Source organism: Haemaphysalis longicornis, unplaced genomic scaffold, assembly GCF_048455015.1.
Source record: "Haemaphysalis longicornis isolate Haplotype H1 unplaced genomic scaffold, Haemaphysalis longicornis Haplotype H1 scaffold_6, whole genome shotgun sequence".
NCBI classification, from domain to species: domain Eukaryota; kingdom Metazoa; phylum Arthropoda; class Arachnida; order Ixodida; family Ixodidae; genus Haemaphysalis; species Haemaphysalis longicornis.
This window is the reverse complement of record NW_027526407.1, coordinates 88600522-88624482: the sequence shown is the minus strand read 5'-3', so window position 1 is coordinate 88624482 and position 23961 is coordinate 88600522. Positions and strand designations below refer to the sequence as shown.

At 47.9% G+C, this 23961-nt stretch overlaps 1 protein-coding gene across 1 annotated transcript in view; it reads left to right on the top strand.

Moving 5' to 3' along the window:
• The window catches only part of LOC144143130 (neprilysin-2-like), a 41569-nt gene extending 25753 nt beyond the window's left edge, over positions 1-15816 (top strand). Inside the window, exons 2-4 of the mRNA XM_077674936.1 lie at positions 6889-7218; positions 8407-9581; positions 15234-15816. Of these exons, the coding sequence (XP_077531062.1) occupies positions 6967-7218; positions 8407-9581; positions 15234-15816 (2010 nt within the window). The 5' untranslated portion in view covers positions 6889-6966. The remainder of the gene's footprint in view (positions 1-6888; positions 7219-8406; positions 9582-15233) is intronic.
• Positions 15817-23961: the final 8145 nt, after the last annotated feature.

The window sequence follows — 23961 nt, the reverse complement described above, 5'->3', positions numbered from 1 at the left end:
GGCGGCCCTGTCCTTCCTGCGTCGTTGTCGTCCGCGTCCGCACAGCTGCGTCTCTCCTCCGCTCGCCCCTCTCCTCTCGCCGTGATAGCGCGCCCTCTCCCCCAACATCTGTGGCGCGCGCGGTACGGCGCGTTCTCTCACTCCGCCGGTGGGCGGCGCTGTGCGCATGTGCAGCGTAGAGTTCCTGTATATCAGGTAGGAGAGCTATATACAGGAACTCTAGTGCAGCGCCCTCTCTCTCCGCGGTCTCCTCAACCTTCGGGCGCGCTGCGCATACAAGCGGAGGGCCGCCCTCCGGGGCCAGTCTCTCAGTCGACGGTCGTCCGCGCTACGTTTGCTCTCTCTCTCTCTCTCTCGCATTACCCGACGATTGCTCACGCAATTCGAGTAATCGACCCAACGGAAACGCACAATAAAACCCCCTTCAGCGTTGCATCACACCAGGGTTCACGCGAGGGGAGGTAGGCGCAATTTTTTCGAAAAGCATTCATGGCTGCAACTGAAGGAAAATCGTCCAACAATCGCTGCATGGCCTCAATGTCGTAAATCGGGCCGTCGAAGAATGTTGACACTGGGAAAGAGAGAAAAATCTTTTGAACAAGTTTCCAAGCAATCTGATGGGCATAGAGCCATAAATTTTGCTTAGATATTTTGCAACCCCCTAATATAAGTACTGGGTGTGTTGGGTTCAGCAAACATATAGATTTCAAAAAAGGTTTAAGAACGTGTTGCAGGGTGCCTTTAAGGCACACACACGATTATCTAGTATCGGTTGCTGAGAGTGCTCTTACCTTCGAATGCAACGGCGCGCATATTGCCAAGCACCCGTGAAGCACGCAGCCGTGGAACAGGTGCCGAATCATTTCGCCAGAACCTTCACAATGGTTGAATCCCCTCGCGTATGACGCGAGGATCCCACTGGCGATCGGGAAGTATCCGTTGGGGCTATGTACGAATATGGCCATCACCCACGGTCAACTCTACCCTCTTAAAGGTTCTTTCTCAATGGGAATTGAGGATGAATTTTCTTCCACAAAGCTGTTTATGACTATGGGGCGTGCACTTTACTGAGAAGCAGCATATGTCTAACACTCCCAATGTTCGTTCCGGTGAAGCCAATTTACTCGGCGCCGCTGCGGCGCTCCTGCTCGCCACCGGCGATACCGGATTCACAACTGTTATTGCCTTCGCCACCACCGATGCCTCTTTCAAAACCTGCACAATCTGCAGAAAAACAGGGGTAGCGCCCTTATCAGGCATTACCTGATCAACTAACCCGCTTTGAATGCCGATTGGAGCCCATAATTCTTTTTCAGTGTGAAAGGCTTTCTGCGCGACATTTTCACCCGTGTATTTCACGCCTAAGCACACGCCCATCCCCGGTTGCCGGTTTTTGCGTCCACTGGTTGGGGGTGGAAGCAGGGTGGCGTGCATGGGCAGCTAGTCTTCATGCCATTACCGATGCCATGCGTTATGGGCTGACGGTAAATTTAAGCGTCGAAGTCTCGCGCCTCAATGCGGCCTGCCAGCTGTCCTCACTGGTCCAGTGGTTGGGGTTTGGTTTGGTGTGTTACATAGGTGTGTTAGACAATAAGGTGCCTACGACGCGGGACGGATACGTACGGCCACATGTTTGTCCTGTAAAATAAAGCTCGAGTCCTTCCAGGTTTTAACTCCCTATGGAGAGATGCGTGTCGTTCGCTCGGAGAAAGAACAGCGGGAACCAAAGGAGCGTCTGCCGAAACCGAAGCGCCAATGTGTGCGAAAACAACAAAGCTGCTGCCGCTGCCTGTTCTACCTCTAGTATCAGCTCGACGAGTAGCTGGGAATCCCTCCCGGATGAACAGCAACGTCAACCTAGGGCAATATTTTTCTTCAGCTTGAACGGCTTTCAGAGTGACAATTTTGGCGGTGCCTTTCACTTCTAAGCACGCGCACATAACTGGTTGCCGGTCTATCAGGCCCGAGATTGGAGTGGAGGTATAGTAAAATAGAATACTTTGGTAGTGGAAAAAGCGGCTACCTACAGTTGGCGTCAACCGCACGAGGTGGCGCTCGCGTGCTCAGCCCGAGCGCATTTTTTTTGCCTGGCGAAGCAACGGGCAGGCGTGCGTCTTGGGCACTCTTCGATGGCTGCAATTATTTTAGATGCGACTGCATCTCATTCACTCGCCTTGTCCCTCCATACGGAGTTGTTGTCCGTCGACACCCCTCCCTCTACACTATAAAAAAATAACAGTTAGCGGTTCCCGGTTTCGATCCACGACCCTGTGGGCGGAACGCGAGGTACATGGTGCTCTTCCCACTGCGCCACAATACCGAGACAGAATCAAATGCTACGAACGCACCTTATATCCTTGACTCATTCAAACTACGTCAAGAAGCTACTGATACAACGCATGATGGGGCAATGATTAACACTTGCAATAAAAGAAAAGAAGCTCCCACTTACAGCAACAAAGACGGAGTAAAGGTCGTTGCGACAGCGAAGCCCCAAGCATGCCACCTAGAGAGATTGACCAAGATTGGCCAATAAAACATAATAATAATCATAAAACATAATAATCATACGCGTTCCCGACACGTTTCACGCGATTTCAGAATCAATCCAACGGAAACACCAAGTGAACTCCACGATGCGTCGCATCTACACAGGGTTCCCCTCTCGGGGAGGTGGGCGCAATTTTTTTCGTGTAAATGCATCCCAGGTGTGGCGAATGCGCTCTGTAATCGCGTTGAATGTGGTAGTAATATAGAAAGGTCCTTATTCTAGTCACCTCACTTAGAGGAAATGTAACGATGATGTTGTGTCATTCTTCATCACGTGCATATGGCCAACCGAGAAGACCGCACACGGTACGGCTTAGGGATCTGGGCTAGCGTGTGATCCTTATTTACATCGCTGTTCGCTGATTTTTCTATCGTGTTGTGTCAACTGAGGAAACAGCGGCATGCTTCATGCTGGCAGCATACATCATTGGTTCTGTTTATTCTTTCTATCAAGTTCGGCATACAGAGGAAACAGCGGCGTACTTTAAGCAGCCGGCATACGCAAACGTTTCCGTTTTCTTTTTCCTAATTTTATATACGCAGAACATCCGTCTTTAAAATGTCAGTGAACTCATCGAAAAGTATGCGAGTACAGGATTCGCAACCGCCAGTCACACGGCTTCATTTTTCTGCGTGATCATTACAAAACTGTACACTTCTAGGCGCACTCAACACCCATAAATGTAAAATAATCGCAGTGTCTAGTGTTACGTCCGACGTAACCCAAAGTCAATAATCAAACTTATGTCCGACGTAATTTCACCCACAAATGTGAAGTTACGTCCGACCCGCACGGCGGACGTGAGCAGTGCGGAGGGAAATTGGCGTTAAGCGTATTCAACAGACAAAAATTAAGTCACACCCGAATAAAGGAGAAATTAAAGTTAACATTTTGTTTAACGGAATGAAAATTAAAGTTACAATTCACTTAAGGGAAAGTATAACAATGGCTCCAATCCACGCTGCGAAGGCGGTTGCAAAGCAAAGTTTTAAACGACACCCACAACAATTGCCCATCAACGGAGACCTGTAATGAGGACCCTTCCTGGAAACCGACCAGCTCTTCAGTCGAATAAAGATTTTTCCTCCCGCTCCTCCTACTTGTTTTTTAAAGACGATAGTCTTTCCTGGGCTACTTAAACCCAGAAATTTTTGTCTGTCTGTGACTCGATTCAGCCACCCGGCCAAAGCAAAACAACGCCTGCGCAATAGTCTTATATAGTCACAGCTAAATCTACCCGTCTATGTCTGGTGTAATGTTCTTACTTGTCAACATTGTTGAAGAAGAACAAGACATTACGCAAATATGAGACAACAAATCAATACAGAAGTGATATTTGCAGTGTTCCTTTATAAAAAAATCAAACATGCTTGAATTTGCGAAATTAAATACTTCATAAACTGCAGAAAAAGAATTCACTCCGCCGTCGCCTGCTGTCGCCAGCGCCACTATAGCTTCTGGCGCCATTTTAAGAAATCAACCGGCAACAGTTACGCAAGGTTCCACTAGATAGGTTCCACGTTCTGCTTGCAACGCACGTGGAGTAGGGAAACGCGGTTCTGTAAACGTTGAACTAGGGTGCCTCGATTAACGCGCGTCTTCGCCGTACGGCAGCGTTCGCATCGAGACACCCGGTTTGGAGCAGTGGAACGCGTGAAATTTAAAATGATTTAAGCAAACATTTGGCGTCTTTACCTTGGGAGGAGCGCGACGCAAGAGGAACAACATGAGAGGTGAGCGGGAAAGCGAAGGGAGGCATTTACTTCACAAAAGCCGATAAAGACTATCGTCTTTTGACGGCATTTGCAACGAAAGGAACAGATACGCGGCCAATTTTTTTAAACGTGAGTCGTCCCATAGACACGAGCGCTCTTGGGCGCTTGTTGGTTCGTTCGTTCGTTCGTTCGTTTGTTCCTTCATTTGCGTGCTTTCTTGCTTATATTCAGATGCTTCCGAGGATGGCGAACGCTGAATGCCGAGCACCAGGCAACGCGCCGTACCGTTCGCGTCGTCGTAGCCACTAATTTCCACAGAACTACAGCCCACGCTTTGCGCCAAGGGATATGCCACGACTGCAACTCTAGCATCAGGGAAAAATTCCATGGTGTGGCTGAGTTGGCGCCATAGTTCAAATTCTATGTCTCTCCTGTTTCGCTGGTCATCCACTTTCATGGAGGGTAATAGTTAATGATTTTTGAGCGAAGCTTATGTGGCAAGCGCTCGATGTATCTTTGGCTTCCGAGAAGAGAATCTCGAGAGACCCCACGTGTCTTTGAAGCGCTAGGCATTCTTCAGGGCGCTGCGTTGGAAAACGAACGTCTCTGTGGTCATACTGTCAAGTCGTCATCGTTACGCCACGTGGTCACAACCATATTGGCACGCTGTAGAATACACGATTTGGACGTCAATCTTATACGTCTCATCACTTGGATACGCAGTTCGAGCACATTAGTAAATTGCGGGCACAATTTTTACGATTTACGCCTCAAGGTTCCCCGGCTCATCACATTGGCATGCACTTTGTGTCGATTCATTACAAACGAACACACCTCTAGAGACTGGTAGAGACAAACTAAAAAAGGATCAACATTTGGGCGAGTTGGTACTGGTTATGTATCATCTTGACGAAACAGCAACTGGTTATGTATCATCGCACTAAAAAACAAGAAAGATTCACATGTCACCAGACACTGTTCCGAGCATGGGTGTTTTCCGCTTTTTCATGACACCACCATCCTTTCGGTTCACACTAATGAGATCACTAGGGAAGTTATCGAAGCATTTCACATTAGAAAAAGAGGCGATATCTGCACAAGTGAGCCGTCGATAGCATTACATGAAAAAAAATTCTTATTTCTAGATAAGTCCGTGACTTAGAGTTTGGTGTTACTTTGTAGTGATAATCTCGATGTGCGTCATGTTGTGAGCGCACGTGGGTTTTGGGGGACATAGTATATATATGCGTGTTGCAGTTTATTAAAAAATAGTTATGAGTACAGCGTCGTCCTGTCGTCTTTCTCTCCTAGTGTCCCCCTTTTTTTACGCTGTTTCGTTAAGATGAGACAAACTAAAAGCGTGTGCATTTGTTTGTTGCTTCCTTACGAATTACCACCGTCTCAACTAAACACAAATAAAATTTGCCCCTGCCTTGCGCCTAAATTTTTTAACACCTCTGTTTCACAGGTTAACGAAAGCTTCGCTGGCCATCCTCCTTCACAGCATTGAAGGGCTAGTAATTTTTAACTGCGGAGCTGCTGTAGGTCGACCCTTCTCTTCAGTCAGCTGTATGTCGAGCGTCACGCTGGGGTAGGAGCAATCTGACGGATCCGCCGGTGACTTCACAGAAATCGGTTTCATACTCACCGATAGAAAGCGCAGTGGTCTCACGAACTTGGTCCTCTCCCTTCCGCGCCTCCCTCCGGTTATGTTTATAAGCCGATTCCTTTGCGCCAACGGTACAATTTGCCAAGGTGATGCTTTGTAATGTCTGAATAGTCTTGACACCTTCCCCAGCAGTGTCGCGTGGAAGATTGCGTAAGGTGACGTGATTATTTGGTGTATTTGTAAACGCGTTTATTCCTAATACAGTCATTCGCAAGAGTGCGCATTGTCTCGTCCGCTTTCTTCGTCTTCTTGTAGTGTCCGCGTTGAACGTCCAAGTATGATATACCAGCTTGCCAAAACCTATACCTTGTTAAAGGAGCCATGAAGACAAAATACAAGTTCGGTTTATTAGAAAGATTGCGTAGTCCCGATAACAATGATACCAATATCATCGCAATCTTCTAAAAAATAACGGAGATATTGAAGAAAACGTGTGAAGCAGTCGCGACCCCCTAGCCAATTTCCCGCAACTTTTCTATGACGTCACGGAACCTTGTTTGTGCGATGGGCGGCCGCCTAACTGGCCTGTCGCGACGACACATGACTGGACGTCTGTAATGGGGCCTCTAGTTCCATTTGACAGCATTACTTGAATGCTAATGTGCAGTTCACGCACTGAAAATTATGTTTTATTGTTTGCCCGTATGACGTCATTCTTGCTCATAACACGTCACTGTGGCGCTAACTTTGAAAGTTTTTAAATACTTCTTGCTTTTTTTCGTTACAAAAACATCTTTTGGGGCTGTAATGGACCTGAGTGAGATACTGAATCCTAGTTCTTTCAAATTACACGAACTTGTATTTTCTCTTCACGGCTCCTTTAACTACAATTTGCGCGGTGATGGCGCTGCCGTACTCAGACAGGCTCACGTTGATGTTCGAACCGACACAAGAGACGGTTTAACCCCGGGTGCGACTGGGTTTAATTTTGTCGCCCTCACTTTTCCTCGCAGCACAACGAGCCATCAGCACCGCCCCCGAAGTCGAACGCGTTCCGGTACCTGCTAGTCCTAGTGGGAGCAGTGGCCCTGATGGGGCTGCTGTTTCTGGTCAGCCACTTTGTTTTGTTCAAGAGCAAGCAGCCAGCCCCCGCCGCCGTGTGCACCAGCCCCGATTGCGAAAAAGACGCTGTCTTCGTAGCGGAGCACATCAACCGCAGCGCAGACCCCTGTCACGACTTCGAGGCCTTCGCCTGCTCAATGTGGTCGAAGGCTGGCGAGGTCTACGGCTACGGCGAGGGCATCATGAGACTGCAGATCGCCGCCTGGTTCAGCGGATTCGAGGTGACGGAGTGGTTCATTGCACCGGGCACACGTGGAAGTGGGAAACATTTTGTTGGCGGGTAACGAGTTTGCGGCTAAGGCGTTGTGTGGCTGAGCCCTAGCACGTGGGCTTGGCTGCATGGGCTGCTCTTCTGATTGAGGCGAAAAGCGAAAACACCCGCGTGTCGAGATGTCGGAGCAGCTTACAGATCTCCACGTGGTCGAAATAATCCGGAGCCCTCCACTACGGAGCGGCGGATAGCCCAACTGTAGCTTCGTGTGTTAACGCCTATGAATCGAATCTGAACAAGTGCGGTACAGCTTTGCTACACAAATTACACGGCTAAGTTTGCTCCGCATTTATTCTTTGCAAACACCGGCTCTAAACTTGTAACAGTCATAGCAAAATGACTGAATTATTTTGTTTTGTGAATTAGCCTAAATGTTCAATCAAGTAAAGTGAAAGAAAATAAAGTACGATTTGGCCAACTGAGCGCTCCATTCAATGTAGAGTTGAGCACGTCAGTGGAGGCCGTACAAGACATGACGTACGGTGCTAGTGCAGCTAACGTTTTTGGGCGAAACAGTTGAATATAGAAAACAGTTACGGCCCACTATGATCTCGCACTTTACGTCATTCATTTGTGTGCCTAGTTTCTTTTTGTTGTGTTTGTTGCTGTATGTTTGAATGGACGTCCTGTACATTTGCAAACGCCGCTGACCATATGACGTTAGGCGCTTTGTGCATCGAAAAGAATACTTCGCAGAAGTGGTTGAGGGTGTAACCAGCGCACTTGCAATAAAGCAAAATAACAACGAGTTACTAATCCAATTGGTGATTCCGTATATATCAAACTTAGCTTCGCAAAACCGGCCGTTGCATGCATATGATATAAATAACGGCGAAACAAATTTCAGACAAGAAAAGAAAGAACTGCCGGAGAATACGGTATGTTTTAAACAGGAACTAAAATTCTCTGTAGAAATATAATCTTCATGCCGAAAGTGTCTTCAGAAAACATTGTCACGTCATCCCGCGTTCCAGAAAACGCATCGCAACTCGTGGGAATCGGTCGGCACCGCGTGAAGCAGTGTCATAAGAGCCAAACTTTGGCGATAAATTCGATAAAACAACCTTGTCATATTATGGCTGACTCAATCGGGCGTTACTGAGAGATGTTGCGTTGTTTGTTTTCCACTGCAACGCAGGCTGTCCTCAACGAAGCCCTAGATAGTATCGAGCCGGTGAACCGCCTGAAAAAGATGTACGATCTATGTATGACCACGGACGTAGACACAACCACCGTTCAGAACAGCATCAAAGAGCTGAAGCAGTTCATGCGGGAACGCGGTCTCGGTTGGCCGCACCTTCCGGCAAAGAAAGAGAGGCCCCTGGGCGTACTCCTGGACTTGGCCTACCACTGGCGCCTCGGTCTGTGGTTCGACGCGTCGGACTTGAGGCCGGCGTCTGCGGCTAGTGGGATGCGAGTCGGTCCGCGGGTTCTCCTAATCGAACCGGGAGCGTTTGTCGGCGCATGGGCCGCCCAGCACTACAGTGTCCTCAATCAAAGCTACACTGCTTACTGGAGGGCTCTGGAACGACAGTTCAGGGATTCGGAAGACGACCCGCCACGTACTGACAACATCGAAGAAATAACAAAAAGGGAAACTGAAATCCTAAATGCGCTTCTGAAAGTGATGCTGTCGAATACGAGGAAACCGGCGGAGTTTCCAGTCGGCGACATCGAACGCTTCACTCCTAATATTTCGGAAGCTGTGTGGAGCGAAGAGCTCAACAAAAAGGTCGTCTCGTTGGAGATTACGACACTTACAAATCAGTCTTTCGATAACATCACTGTCACCGATACGGCCATTCTTTACACTCTCAACAATCTCCTCACCACATACAACCAGAAAGAGGTCCTCGACCACCTCTCCTGGTTCTTCGTGCAGGTGTTCGCGTCCTTAGCGGACCGCGGAAACTTGATATACAAGTTTGGAAACAAGGTCTTGGCTGACGCGCGCAGGCACTTGTACTGCGCTACAGAGGTGGAGGCTTCGAATCAATTCCTCATCGCCGCCATTCACACCAGGCTTCGCATCCCGATCGGCGCTCGAAAAACATTCGACGAACAACTCCAGACGATCAAACAGGCGGCCCTCGACAACATTGCCCTCCATTCTACATGGGCAGACGGGGACTCGCGAAAGAAGGTCGCTGACAAGGTTCGGAAAGAAAAAACTGCAATCTGGCCACCGGATGAACTGCTGGAGACCTCTGTGCTAAAAGAAATGTACGCAGATATTTCGCTCTCCAGATCCACTTTCATCGAGTACTGGTTCGACGCCTACAGGCGCATTCGGACTCTGCTTGGAGATCCCAGGTATTATCCAGTTCTGCTCTTCAAGTTGATATAGGTTTGGCTTGGAATACAGAAGTGCAGAAACTACGACATGCGCGCCTTTGAATATTTGGCGGAAAGTTTTTTTTAAGGGTCACGAAATAGTTGACGCGCTAGCTTTATGCGTGCATCGAAGCAGACGAGTACGTGAAGTAGCCGAAGTAGGAACCGCTCTATTACTCCATGAGCATTCTTTCTGGGTACCCAAACACAAGTGTGATGCCTTGCCTTGACAAAATTGCGGATTTTTTAAACCTAGGGCATCTCCTCGTTATACGAGCTTCAATTTATATTTCTCTAAAAAACTAGAAAATATAACAAATGGATACAAAAAAATTGGCTCCAATACACGCTATCAAGGTGGTCGGAAAGAAGGGCTTTGAACGACACCCACAACAACTGCCCATGCGACCCACTTGAATTCCCACACGCGGCTCTACAAAAACTGAAAACAGGGAATCTGCCAACAGTTACTTGGAATTTGCGGGCGCGGTGTCCCGAACGCAGCAGCGTCGTGCACGGCCGGCCTAGAGCGGTGAATTCGGCCGCCGTAGCACGGCCATGCGCCGGCAGAAATAAAACGGACAGGAGCGTCTTTCCAATCGTGAGACCGCAGAACACAGCCATCCTGATAAACTACCTCGTTGATACACAACCGCGCGACACAAGCATAGACACCTTAAGAATTCGGCAGGCGAGCTTGGTGACTCCCATTTATACCGATTTATAACTAGTCGGTTTAGCAAGTTTGCGAGTAGCCAGAAAGCTGAGGAAACTTTTATAATGGCCATTTGTCAGGACCATTTGGTCTTTCCAGCTTTTGCAATACCGATTAAAACAAAGCCGAATTGGTATTTATCAATTTAGAAAACGGAGTCACATTTGTGCGCAGCAGTGCGCAAAAGGTAGCGTTTCTCTACCGGCCAGGTGTCAGTATGTGGTCTCTACATTTTGTTCTCCCGCTCTTCCAACCAATCCTTAAGGTATCTGCTGCATGACCGCTTAATTCCGTCGGGTCCGGGTTACCCAGAAAGTGTTCTCGAACAAGTTAAGATCAAGCATGCGAATAAGCGAGAAATGAACGCGAAGCTGCGTCAAAACACGCCAGAAACAATTGGCGCGAACGAAGTCGACAAAGCCGACGGAAGGGTCCCGCCGACGCGCCCGCCGGAGACCACGCTCCGCGGCGCGGGCAACGCTGGGTAATAGCAGGAAATATCTGCGCCGTCTACACTGCGCTCCGTTTATGAAAAGCGCCATTTCCTTCCTCAGCCGCGTTGCGAGTTTCTCCGACGAAACCTTTAGCTGCTAGAAGTATAAAGCTCTGTTTTAAAAAAAAGTACCCGCGTATCTGCTCCTTTCTTCTCCAAATGTCGAAATAAATGCCCACGTCCCTCTTGCGTCGCGCTCCTCCCAAGGTAAACACGCTAAAGGCTTGCTCAAGTCAGTTTAAATTTACCGCGTTCCACTGCTCTAGGGCGGGTGCCTCGATGCCAGCGCTGCCGTTCGGCGGAGACGCACGTGAATCGAGGCGCCCTACTTCAATGTTTAAGAACCGCGTTGCCCTAGTCCACGTGCGTTCCAAGCAGAACGTGGAACCTATCTTGGGGAACTTTTCGCAACTGTTGCCGCTTGAATTCTTAAAATTACGCCAGAAGATATTGTGGCGTGGGCAACAGCAGGAGACAGTGTGAATTTTGTTCTGCAGTAAAAATACTATTTCAATTCTAAAAAATTTAGCATCTATGAATATTTGTATAAAAGAACACTGTAAATATCCCTTGCATATTAATTTTCTGTCTTATATTTGTGTAATGTCTTGTTCTTGTTCAACAATGTTGACAAGTATGAACATATAAACTGGACTTAGACGTTTAGATTTCGCTTTAAATATATGACTGGGGTAGAACTGCCAGGGAGGCAAGGGAGTAGGCCGCTGTCGAGGAAAGCAGATATATTTACATTATGTACAGAGAACCGTTCACTGCACAGCCATCTTGTCACCTTGCCATGTCGTCGTCTTATTCCGGGTACGTTCCGTTGAGCTCACTGTCTGCTTCGTCGTTGTCTTCACTGGAAGATCCAACATACTTCCGCCAGGCAAGGACTCGCGTAAACGGGAATAACTACATCGATGGAAATACGACGAGCCTACGTTGGGGAATACCGTATGTCCGGGTACTGGGGCGATTATGAGCGGTGAGAATTCCGTTCGTGTCCGACCGGTATTTGATGTCCTTTTTTTCTGATCTTTGGCCTTCTCTTCCTTCTGCACTTGGATTTTCCTCTCACTTTCGGTCTATGTTTCTCGGCAACAACGACGTTTGGTGATGAGTCACAGGGCGATATTTTCCTGTAGGCCAGAGTGGGCGCTGACTTTAGGTGTAGCTAGTGTCACTAGATAAGATACAGAGTACCGTCACTGAGACAAGCAAGGCGGCCATTTTGTTGTTATCAGTGTTGCCAGATTGCCGCTTCAGCGGCCTCACCGCTCACTTGGACGAGGTTAGTGTGACTAGATAAGGTTACAGAGTATCGGCACTCTTTTCTCCTATTGTTCCGTGCCGCCGCCGTGATCATTGGTCAGTTCGCATCACGTGACAATTGTTTACACTGCGACACTTTATGGGCGCCGCCATTTTGTTTCTCGTGCATTTTCAGTCGGTACACTGTGGTAGACGAAGCTTGTCCTCCCTGTTCAACGGCTGCGCGCGATTGACGTCGTTCCAAAAACGTATCGAAGATAACGCGTGTTGCAGCCTTTCAGCAGCAGAAGTGCGTACTAAGATGTCGTCTTGCTGCATCTACGGCAGTGTTGTTAACAAACGACCCATTAGAAGTTAGCGGCGAGGCCGCAGAAGCGGCAATCTCGCAACATTGATAAACACCAAAATGGCCGCCGTTGCTGACTTGTGTGCCTGAGTGCCGCTACTCTGATACCTTATCCAGTGACACTAGGTGTAGCTTCATTGATTCCTTGAGTTTGTACCTGACATCATGGTTGGAAACTTGAATGTCTGCATCTTCCGCAGTGTAAACAGTCGCGGTAGCACGTTCTGCCATTTTCTTTTGATTTTCGAACACTTTGAGTTGCCTTGTTAATCACGGAGGTCATCCTTGCGACGGCAGCATTTTCATCTGGTTCGTTTCCTGGAGAAGCGGACGCGTAGTCTGTAGCCGTGTTTCTCAAACCGATGTGAAGCTGTACAGCGCCTGAGAGGTTCGAGTCTTTACTAGCAGCGCGTTCAAGCCGTTCGTATCTTTCGGCCCTGTCATGATGTGGGTGTTGCTGCCGCACGTCTGTCTCGTTCATACGCATTACGACGTACGCACTACCGCCGAACCTTTACGAGACATAGTTGGGCTTCCCTCGCGTGGATGACTTCATGTTATCGTCTGTTGGATTTGTCTCGATAATTTCGCTTAGCCCATCCCTATCTTGCTCCGCATATTTCCTCTCATGAAGTACCTTTCGCATAGGGTCTGCAGGAAGGCCCATGGCTGCATACTCACACGCATGGGTACACTCAATATCTTAGGGTATATAGATATTACTGGCGGAAACTTCGAAAACTACTTCACCATCAAGGACGTTTTTTTTTTTGTCCTGATCTGGCCGAACGAAATTTCGCGCACCCCTTATGACCTGCTTTCTGCTCCTGATGTGCCGTTTTCGGCATTGTCGTGTCTTCAGTCCTGAGGAAGGGATGCCCAGAAGCTTGGCGTACCTTAACCACTGTGTTAGTCGAATCGCAATTCATGTTGGTGCAGGTTTGCCTGTACATTCTGGGGGTAGATGACTTGTTACTGGATTACCCATCGATGTCGTTGAAGTCGTCGGCTTCATGTAGGTTCCGGTCTCCTCCTCAAGCCTTTTACTCCCGGTTGTACGACTCGACTTATAATTTCGTAGGTGTTGCCTTCCTTCTACTTTTACGAGATGTGGGTCGTGAGGGGCATGTACTTTTCGTCCGTAAAGTCTTTGTTTGTGGCAGCGGATAATTAGGTACACTTCTTTAACGGACTCTACGGCATCGTTGCGTTGTTCCCTGAATTGCGGTTGCGCAAGCATGGGCATCCAGCTCTTCCCTGATAGCAGAAAGTCGGTCGGCACTGTGCTGGACCCTCGCTATCGAAACACCGGCCTCGACGTCTTTTGTGTCCTCAAGAGTGGGCGTCATTTGAGCGATAAGCTTCCGATTTAAATCAAGAAGGCTTCTCTGAGCAATCTGCAGCCAGTTCATCTGTCTCGACACCTCATCTTCGCTAAGGGGTGAGCAATGCGGTGGAAGAGTAGATTTCCGCTCCACGTCTCACCTTGTCGTGTCGCTTGACGTCACTGTTTTCGGCACCATGAGGTAGAACGGCCAAGGAGGCAAGGAAGGGGGCCGTCGTCGATTGAAAGCAGATATATTTACATTATGTACAAAAAAAAAAACTTGAATGCACAGCAATCTAGTCACCTTACCTAGTCGTCTTCTTCTTCCGGATACGTCCCGTTGAGATCGCTACCTGCTTCGTCCTTGTCTTCACTTGACGATCCAACAAGACTATTGCGCAGACTTCGTTTCACTTTGGCCGGGTGGCTCTATTGAGTCAGACAGACAGACACCAAAATGTTTGGGTTTAAGTAGCCAAAGAAAGACTATCGTCTGAAGAAAAACGAGATTCAAAAAGTTGGAATGCAGCAACTCGAGAACTCAAACCTGCGAAGCAGCACTTCCGAAACAGTTCCGCAACGCCCACTGGAACGCAACCGACTAAAAAACAACGATGCCTGTAAATCCTATAGTCAGACGTTGCATACGACCCAGAAGTTTTTATACCGAAGTTTTAAACAGGTTACAAAAATCTCTTCAATCGCAGCTGTCGCAACGTAAGGCAAGTAAAAAAATTCGGTTGGCTTTTAGTTACACAATACTGGCTAATGCAAAACAATATGACAAAAAAGAAACAAGAATACCCCATTGTTATACCATATTTGCTATTAAGTTGATGAGGGACTCGTGATCCCTAATGGCAGTGTTTGATACAAGGAGGCGGTGGTTCCATTCCAGTTGGTTCTACTCGACTAAGTCTCGTGTATAAAAGACTACAAAATTAAAGCCGTTCCACTCAATGTTCAAGCTGTCGGAAGTGCAGAGAAGTGGCTCGCCATAATGGGCTGTAGCGCCGTTTTACGCTCACTACCACCCAACGGAAGTGAAATTTCCCGCTATTTTTTAGTTTGCTATCGTAAAACCAACCCGACGAGCGCTCCTAACTAAACGAACGCAGGCGCTGCCAGTTAGCTACGTATATTTTGCCTGTAATGCACCTAAAGGTTTATTTGCGCTAAGCATGACAAGCCCCAGCGGTTCACGAGTTTCGAACTCTTATGACTATATAAACTGCTTGGCTGTCGAAGCCTCCGGGTTCCACCGCGACAACAGCGGCTACAACGGAACGCCCTCTGGCTCTACGTAGGTCCAGTGAGGAAGCTACGACGACAAGCGGAGTGCCTAAGTGTTCTGCACTTAAAAATGCATTTGTTCTTGACAATGGCGTTCCAAAATTATTTACATTATCCAAGCGAAACAAGATGAATTGCGATAGAAGGAAGTAAAATCATGTTCACCTCGCTGTTCTTTACAGGTACGCGGAGGCTATGGCGATGGCACGCAACTTCGTGCTGCCATATTTCGACTACGACTACATCTCCAACCACGTGCGTCTGGCTCTGGGGACTGTGGCCGCGCCCCTGTACCGCGCAGGCAGCACTTACGCCATGCTGTACGGCGGCATCGGCTTCTCGTACGCTGCGCAGCTTGTCAGGGCGTTTGACGAAGGCGGACTGACCATCAGCCCGGACGGCCGCATCAACGCGTCGTGGGTGCCGGCGGCGTGGCACACAGGTCACGCGAAAAAGAGCAAGTGCACTAGCCCTCTCTCGCCGTTCCCAGAAATTCCGGCCCTACAAATTTCCCACGCTGCGTTTCAGCGAGCGGTGGCCAACCTCAGTGAGCCACCGAAGCCTCTGATGCTAGACTACAGTGAGGAGCAGGTCTTCTTTATAGCGGCCTGTTTTACTCTCTGCGATGTCGAGAAAAACCGGTACGGTACCTACAGCGGCCGCTGCAACAAAATGGTGCAAAATGTTCCAGCGTTTGCAGCAGCCTTCTCGTGCCTTGATGGCTCGAAAATGAAGCCGGCGAGGCCCTGCCCGTACTTTGACTGAATAAACTGTGTTTTCTATCGTTTTACGTGCGTTTTATGCAGCTTTAACGATATACAGGGAGATCAATATTAGGTTGACAAGATTTTTTTTAAGTAGGCGCTTGAATTTACGCGAAGACCACTTGGACAGGGAGGTTTTGCGCCCAGGGGGACACATGATCCGGGGAAATTAATGATTTACGTGGCTAAACTAACTACAATTGAATAATTCGCTTTTAAGTGGCTGCAGTAAAAAGCCACGTTTGTACTTAAAGGTGGGCGAAATCGTGTTTCTACGCAGTTTCATTTGGCAGAATTCTTCCAGCGCATCCGTACTCCGAGATATTGAAGTGCGAAGTTCCATTTCCGTTCGCATGATTACGCATGCAAAACAGAGAGGACCGCCGCAAGGCTCATCCCTTTTGTAACATATACAGTCAAACCCGGCTATAACGAACCCGGATAGAGCGAATTATGCTATATATCGAACAAAAAAAATTCAGTTACGGAAATACATGGGAAACATATTCCTTATAACGAAGTTCACATCCGATATATCGAACTCCGCGCGCCTAGAATGGCCGCCGAAATGCATGGTCTCGGAGCGGCGATTGAAATGTGGATTGGCCGCGACCACGGAGCAAGAGCCGCGACTGGGACATCGCGCCTTGCACGGAGCGACGTGACGGCCGACACTTTCCGTAACTATTTCCGACGCGTGGGACTTACGACGAAACCCGCCCAGTCAGCGAGCCCGGACCAAGACAGCAGCATCGGTGAACTGTGGGAAGAGCTCGCCAACGTTGCCGATGATGTCGCGAGTGAAAGCCGTTCGATGCATATAGTGAAGCGCTTTCGGCAGTCGATGTGCTCCGCCAGTGCTTCCTCGATTTCGGAGAACGCAGACTCATACTGCTCCAAACAATGTTTCGTGTAGAGAATGCTATGCTAGTTGTAGCCGCCAAAACGAAAGTGAAAACAAAAATCACCGCTTTCTTTTGCAAAGTAGGCAGTTTAGGCGGAAAGAAGCTTTATTAATTGCAATAAATAGATTATTTTGGGTATGGTTAATGGCTACTTTGCTGTGTTCGTTTCTGCATGCGGGGCTGGTGGAGTTGAGGAGGGGGGGGGGCTACCGCGAAATGCGAACTCGTAACAATAAGCTCGTTATAGGCGGGTTCGGCTATATCGAACTATTGGATATATCGAACAAATCGCGGTGCATATTGCAGTTCGCTATAAACGGGTTTGACTGTATGCCTGCTGTGTACAGTGTTTCTCTTGACAATTGGGCGGAAACATACGCCAAAGTGATAACTGGCACCCCGTCAGTCTTGGTTGGCGTTATCTCAATCTGCAGTACTCGCAACAGCTATCGAAACGAGAAAAAAAATTGCCCCCACCTCCCCGAAGGGAATCGTGAGGAAGTGCGAATGCATTTCTTGCGCCGAGAGTACACGGCGTAGTAATTCTGCCATCGCCTTGAGAGGCGCAGTACCGGCGAGGGGGAGCTGTCAGGCGAGGGGAGAGGCGCGCGCGGAGGGTGAGTGCAAACCTAACGGGGGGAGAGGCGCGCCAGCTGCAGAGCATGTGACGTCACGGCGCGAGGAGAGGGGGAGCAGACGCAAAGGCGCCAGCGCGCGGACGTGGGAGTGTGACGTCACGGCGCGAGGAGCGGTGCGGGAGCCGGCGCGGGCGCGCGCAGCCACGGCGCGGGAGGCGGAGCGCGCGCGGGTCACGTGGGGTGTGACGTCGCTGCGCCGTTGCTACAGACGCTCCTCTCCGCTCCTCGCGCCGTTGCTAGGGGAGAGGAGGAGGAGCAATGCGGACGGCGGAAGGTTCGGGGTCGCTTATAAAGTGCATCGCACTTAAAAAAAGGGACTATACTTTGCCCGGTTCTCGCTGCCTTGCACGTAGTCGCCGCAATTTTGTGTGGCTAAATAAAGTTGTTCTCTCTCTCTCTCTCTCTCTCTCTCTCTCTCTCTCTCTCTGCCTTGCATGCGTAATCATGCGAACAGCAATTGAACTTCGCAGTTCTATACCTCGGAGTACGGATGCGCTAGAAGAATTCTGCCAATTGAAACTGCGTAGAAACACGATTACGGCCAACTTTTCAATACAGACGTGCCGGCTTACTGCAGCCACTAAAAGTTTATTATTCAACTGTAGTTAGTTAAGCCACGGAAATCATTAATAACCACGTAATTATGTCTCCCCCTGGGAGCATAACATCACTGCAGAGGTGCTCGTCACGTAAATTTGAGCCTCTAATTAAAAAAAATCCTGTCGATTTATTTTGGATCTCCATGTACACGACTCCGAACTGTTTAGCAGCACGATCAGTTAACGACAATTTGTCGTGCTTTTGGATTGGGCACATTTTAGGCGAACATCTACAAGCTTTTCAATGAAGCAACATACACTATCTGCGTTTATGACAGTGAAATCGCCTGTACAAGCATTTTCGGATTTTCGTAAATGGTAAAATTATGGTACCGGAATGCTTCTAAGGCAACGCTTTTGCACACCAGTGTCTCTCGGTGCATTTTGTGTGGTGTGCTGTTTCTGCGCTACGATAACCCGTCAAATTGCCCGCTGTCTTTCCAGCTCGGTTTTTGCGTGTTTCACAGCCTGGTGCTTTTCCAGAAACACCTTATCAATGCGACAGCGTGCTTGGCTCATTGAGGAAAAAATCCGCGCTTGGCGTCACCGCCAGAAGCAGCGAAAGCAAAATTTCGTTTCGGGATGGTACAGGCCCCGCGGCCCCGCTACGAAGCAGGACGTGAATGAAACGTTGTGACAGACCCTTCTCCGCACCAAAACTGACCAGAATGATACCAATCCACAATTACGGACAGAAGTAATGCTTGCAGTCGAGGAGAGAGTATATTTAGAGTTAAAAATATCGCTGTTCTGGAAAGAAAATCCGGGAAGCTTGCAGTTTTGCTCAAGACTAGAATGGCGAATCTGCTGTAGGTCCGGACACATAGTTAGGTTTCAGTATCATTGTTTATTTACACAGTTGCGGTGATAGTAATCATCGTCGTATGCATCGAAATGGTCGTTGTCGTCTTCACGGCGAGTGGTAGCTGCAAAGTAATCCTCGGCATTGTAGACTTCCTCCAGCCCTTCGTTATCGACGCGAGCCAGCGGTGGTGGGATCTGCAAGTCGTCTCGGGAAGGATTGGGCACACTTGTCGCCAAGTCTCCAATTATCCACAATGTCGTCTAGAGAATGCCGTGTACACGGTGGCCTCTCGAAGCAGAGTGTCTTTTCACCTTTAGCGTTAGCGCTGGAGCTTTTTTTACTTGCGCGGTAGCGCTTGAACATGTTTTGTTTTTCCTAAAGCGACTGCGCGATCCGGTGACTCGGCTGTCGCCGCTAGGTAGGCGCTCATGAGCGCTCGGCATTTTCTCGCTGATCGGCGTTTTTGCTGCCAGGCTTGTTTTTTATGAACCCACGCCAGAAGCATTCAAAGCGACCCAGTAGATGGCGCCTGGGGCGCACGAGAGGCCCGGGATGGTTCCTATCTAGGTGAGGATGCCGCGCTAGAAACTCCCGCGCTGCTCTCGGGTTTCGAGCTCGGGTTTCAATCAGATAGTATTGCCTTCGCGTGTACACCTCTAATGCGTAGATATCCTCGGAGTTTTTGTACGTGATGGATGCAGTGTGCAAATACATTACATAAAACAGTAAATGCGTATGTAACACATTTATCGTGAACCGATGTGGTTAAGAAGTTATAAAGCATGCAGAAACAACACGCATAACCATATTTGCGGAGTAAAAGCTCGTAAATTCGAACTCGAAGAGGACCATAAATTTATTCCAATTAGGCGGAGTTCGAGTTGGCGGGTAGGCACCAGCATGAATAGACATCGTGCCACACTGCACAGGCAAAACTCAAGCAAGCCACGGACTCGATATCGAGAATTAGGCGCTACTACACGCTTGTCGCGCACGCCACGTGATCGCAGGCCCAGAACAGCCGATGGCATGCGCTGGAGCACTGACGTCGGTGGCACGCCACCCGCGGAAATAAGCTGTCGCAGTAGCGTAGGGCATGCGCTACGCTGTTGCTTTTTTGTTTCGTTGTTTTTTAGATGCGACAGCATCTCATTCACTCGCCTTGTGCATGCATCCGGCGTCGGCGTTGTTGTCGGCGTCCACCCCTCCCCCATTCTCCTCGCCGCGTGAGCTGCGCTCTCCGCCGCTCACCCCTCTCCTCTCCGATAGCGAACACTCTCTCGCGAGGGCCATTGGATTGGATTCGAATGGATTGGCTTGGCTTGGCTTCGATTGGATTGGATTGGATTGGATTGAATTTTGATTTGGATTGGATTAAAGTGGATTGTGTTGCGTCATACCCGCGACAGACGCACTGGCGCCGGCGCGTCCCCTCACCGTTATGCGCGCTATAAAACGCGGTGCCTGCACCGCTCCGCTCCATCGTTCCAGCGCCGTTTCTCCGCTGTCCTACGCTGCAACGTGAACCCCCTATGCGTCGCATCTACACAGGGGTTCCCGCGAGGGGAAGTGGTTTAACTTCTTTAGTAAACGTGGTTTGGTTTGGATTTGCCACATATTGTAATCACTCTTGGTCGACGTCTTCTGCAAGAAGCGATGGAAAGTAGCGGCTCCCAGTTCGAATTAACCGTTCTGGGTACCGACGCATTCGAATTATCAGGAGTTTTTTCCCATTTATATTTACAGGGCTGTGCCCGTACATGGGCGTCAGTACGAATTAAGCGTAAGTTCGACTTAGCCGAGTTGAAGTAACGAGCTTTTACTGTAGTAAATTATTAGTATCCGTCACCATGGCCAGTGGCAAGGGAAGTGGGCAGCCGAACTAAAAAACGCGGGTTCCATCCCGACCGCAGTGGTCCTATCATATAAAGGCGATACAACTAGAACGACCGTGTGTCAAGTTATCATCTCCAGGTGGTTTAAATTAATTTGGAGCTCTTCAATTCGCTGCGTCTTATAGCCCAGCCGTAGCTTCGGTGCGTTTAGCCTCCAAAATAAATAAATTATTACCAAATACTCTGAATTCTTGACACTAACCTTAAGTTCACATCTCACGTTGATCATATCAGAAAAAAAATGGCATTTGGCATCCGGGCATTGCTGAAGGCTCGACCATTCTTTCCAACCAAAGCTTTGTTATCACTTTACTTCGCTTTCATGCACAGTCATATCAACTATGGAATCACTGCTTGGGGTAACACATATCACACCCACCTATCATCCATTCAGCACATTCAAAATCAAGCTATCCGTATCATTACTAGCAGCCCTCGCCATTCAAGTGCATCACCTCTACTCCGCGAAAATTCAGTTTTATCGGTCACAGCATTGTTTGATTATAACTTAGGTATTTCTTTTTTCAAACTACTCAACAACCAATTATGTTTTGATCTTCTTGACGTAGGTACTTTAGTGAACCATAACACTACTAGATTTGCCTTGAATAATAACTTGTTGTTACCTAAGGTAAAAACTAATTATGGCCAGCAAACATTCCATTTTGCCGCAATTAATCTATGGAACCGCCTACCACTTAATATTAAATCATCACATTCTATCACAGCCTTTAAAAAATCTCTAAAAAATCTTCTTCTAACCTGATATGTTTCCTAATTTCTTTGTTTTGCTGGTTTGACTTTCGTCATTTGTTTGCACAGTAGTTTTTTGTGTACTTTTGTAAACCGTTAGTATTTAATTATGTATAATGATAACTTGTTTCTTGAATGCCGTGTTTATGTACATAGCTTAATATTTTAGTAACTTCCATATGAAAACCATGCACTACATGTTCTTGCTAATTTGTTTTCTTCACAAATGTTTTATTGCACTTGTTTTCGCTTCCACTGCTGCTTCTGTAACGTTTTTTGCGTACTTCATCATCGAGGGTCCCAGTGCAGTCGCTGACTTCGGGACCCTTGTCTGTAAATTTTCTTTGTAATCCGTTTACTTTTTATGAATAAACTTCAACTTCAACTTCAACTTCAAACGTTGTCGACTCTGTAGAAGCCACGTGAGAATTTCATAGATTTTTTGTATACGCCAGAATTTCACTGTTTCTACCCTAAGATAGACAAGTGTCTTTACAAAAACTATACTTGGTGCTCTAATTCAGCACTCTTCCTCGAGGTCGGTGATAAGGATAAAACGTGCAATGAAGGTGAAAACAGCACATTTTCTTGACGGGTGATTATCTGTGTTATAGGCCTTTCTTTGCTCTGAGAACTGCCTCACAAAGTGATTTAGAGTTCATTTTTAATTAGCATGTTTTTTTTTTAAACGTAGCGAATTAAAGACATAAATTGGCCGCTTATCTCCTCTTTTCGTTGGAAATGCCGACAAAAGACGATAGCTTTTCGTCGACTTTTTCAAGTAAACGCCTCCCTTCGCTTTCGCGCTCATCTCTCATGCTGTTCCTCTCCATTCGTGCTCCTCCCACACTCTTAGGCTTAAGGACTTACAGTTCGTCCTTTGGGGGACTAACGGTCTCTGCCACAATCATTACTTCCTTTGGAAACTAAATATGAGGGGACGAACGGTTAGTCCCCCACCCGGATGGTACCTTCCAATACTCCCCAAGGACGAACTGCTGAGAGTCGCAGAAAAAAAGGAAAATATCATTTGCTATCGAAAAAGTAAGCATCCATGAATTTTTTAATAAAATAACACTGTAAATATCCCTTGTTTACTAATTTCCTGTCATATATTTGCGTAATGTCTTGTTCTTGTTAAACAAAGTTGACAAGTATGAACAAATAAACCGGGCTTAGACGTTTACATGTGGCTGTGAGAATATAAGACTATTGCGCAATATCAATTTTACTTTGGCGGGGTGACTGAATCGCGTGACAGACAGACGCACAGAAAGACATACAGCCATACCAAAATTTCTGGGTTTAAGTAGCCCAAGAAAGACTATCGTCTTTAAAAATCGTCGGCATCAGCAGGGATCGATCCTATTGCTCAGGGACTATTGCTGAGTTCGATTCTAAGTACAGCATCACAACCACAGTTTTTTCTCGTGAATGACAATCAACTTGTCACCTAGTTGAGATAGATAGCTGAGTGATCGGACGACTCATTTGTTTCCGCACAATTTAGCGCAAACTAAGCGTATTCTTGATTGATTGTAGAATTTTTTTAACGCGCCGACGCAGCGCAGGCGATGAGGCGCGCCGTAGTGGAGGGCTCCGGATTAATTTTGACCACCTGGGGTTCTTTAACGTGCGCCGAAATCTCGTACACACGGGCGTTTTTGCTTTCCGCCTCCATCAGAAAAGCGGCCGCCGCGGCCGGGAATCGAACCCGCGACCTCGTGCTCAGCAGCGCAACGCCTTAGCCACTGAGCCACCGCGGCGGGTAACTAAGCGTATTCTTAGTGTTCCATACGTATGTTAAGTGCTCAATGTAACGTATGTGAAAGGGGTTGTCTGTGTGAACGTCACAATAGGAAAACAGACCAGATTTTGCTGCATCGGCGAAACCAAATTCGGCGTTGCTTAGCCTGAATTCTTCAAGTTCGCGTCGCTAGACGATTGCGACTGCGAAATGCGACCGGGTTTTACAGCAGTTGCAGCATTGTCATAGCTTTGGTGCACAAGGCAATTATGTAGCGAGTGCAAAAGATAACTTCAAGACGCTTACTTGTAGCGAGCAGCTTTATTTTGCAGTTGTCATCATCATCTAATGCGTTTTTTTCTCGTCTGGTAAACACATACATATTCATTACGCTTAGGAATCAACATTTGCTATTGTCACTAATATGTGTGTTACTGTTGACGGGCTTGAAATTTTTCATTTGATGTTATTACCTCGCACGAATCGCATGTAACACAGCGCATCAACATAACCTCACCGAGAAGGGTCTGGTCATCGCACTTCGCCGCTCTTTGCCATTACCCACCACTTTATAAAACCTAGGCGATTTTCTTATAATTAACATCAATATTTTCTCCCGTGGCACCATCTAAAGCACCCAGTGACTGCAATGGCTTGTGTTTTGGAAATCTAAAACTGTTCGCAGACATATGCGCGAAAGGGAAACGACGAAGCCAAGCGACGCAGCAGACAGACTAACTGCATGCGTTTCGTCTTCCCGTTACTCCTTATAGATCGGCGGGGACGAACAGTTTGTCCGCATTT